This window comes from Aplysia californica, unplaced genomic scaffold (assembly GCF_000002075.1).
Source record: "Aplysia californica isolate F4 #8 unplaced genomic scaffold, AplCal3.0 scaffold00500, whole genome shotgun sequence".
Lineage (NCBI taxonomy): Eukaryota > Metazoa > Mollusca > Gastropoda > Aplysiida > Aplysiidae > Aplysia > Aplysia californica.
In genome coordinates, this window is record NW_004797770.1 from 209,619 (window position 1) to 210,999 (window position 1,381).

A 1,381-nucleotide genomic window follows, 5' to 3' on the forward strand; every position below is an offset into this window, starting at 1 on the left:
TGTGTGTGTGTGTGTGTGTGCTTGCTCGTGTGTGTAGCCTATGTGTGTATGTGTGTGAAATCCGTAATACTTGTACATGAACTTGTCTGTTGCGCTTTACCGCGACCAGAGGAGAAAAGACCCATTTGGACGCTTTTTTTGTTGATTGTAGTGGCAGTGATGGTGGAACTGGTAGTGCAGTGGTGATGGTGGTGGTTGGGTCGTGGTAGAGTGGCTGTTGTATTTTTAAAGTGGTAGTGTTGGAGGTGGTTATATTCTATTGGGTTGTTACAGATTGTAACGAAGGTGAAAATCAGTAGAGGTAGACCCTACTACCAATCAGTCGGCCCCATAAGCTCGAACAATTCCTACGAGTAACGAAAAAAACACTGAGTTTATGTTATGCTTTTATTCCTTAGATGTATTTTTAATCTCCGCCAACTCTTTGCACTGCAGAGTGCCATTAAAAGCTAATTGCTCTGGGATACACTTTGAAATTTAAAACTACTGGGGAACAAAGCCTGAAGAAATGTGTTTTGTTGGTTAGAAATGTGAAATATAGGGAAAATATCGACTTCGAAATAGAAATGAACTGTACAGCAACAATACAGGCAGCAGAAGCATGAATACATTTGTTATGTCTATTTTATCATTCACTTTTTCCCCAAGCTACGCGCAATGTTTCAACAGGTTTGAATAATTAATAATGTCTGCTAGCTTTTGGTGCTTTTTTTTTGGCAACTTAAATATATTCAAGACGCACAGATCCTTACGATATGTAATTAATGACATCTATATTTGTCTTTGATGGTCTCCTTTTTTTGTTTAAAAATTAGTGGCCTTATTTGTGAAAAAAGGCGTCGAGGTAAAAGTAAAGTTGGGTCCCTATTGTTTGACCAGCTTGAGTTACTGCAAAACATCCAGGGTAGTGGTGGGGGTAACTGGGTGCTTGCAGTTATGTCTCTGACGCTTTATGAATCTGAAACAATTGTTTTGAACTTTGCAGTTACGAGGCGGTTAATATCCACCTGAAGAACAAACCTTCGTGGTACACAGAGAAAAACCCTCTGAGCAAAGTCCCTGTCATAGAGAAAGGCGACCAGATCATCTACGAGAGTACCGCTGTCTGTGAGTGGTTGGATGAGGTCTACCCATATAACAGGCTCACACCCACTGACCCCTACATCAGAGCCAGGGACAGGATTCTGCTTGAGTACATTGGGAAGGTAAAACCTGCTGAATGACCTAAATAACTATATTAGGGGTAGGTGTGAGGGTGGGTGCTGGGGGGAGGGGATATAAGGAGATTTAGGTAGACGTAGAGAGAAAGTCTTAGTGTGTGAGTGTGTGGTTGGGTTCGTCCGTGTGTGTTTGTGTGTGTGTGTGTGTGTGTGTGTGTGTA

At 41.8% G+C, this 1,381-nt stretch overlaps 1 protein-coding gene across 1 annotated transcript in view; it reads left to right on the forward strand.

Annotated features, from left to right (window-relative positions):
• The window catches only part of LOC101863925 (glutathione S-transferase omega-1-like), a 4,378-nt gene that overhangs the window by 1,047 nt on the left and 1,950 nt on the right, over positions 1-1,381 (forward strand). The window contains exon 3 of the mRNA XM_005105908.2: positions 986-1,205. Within this exon, the coding sequence (XP_005105965.1) occupies positions 986-1,205 (220 nt within the window). The remainder of the gene's footprint in view (positions 1-985; positions 1,206-1,381) is intronic.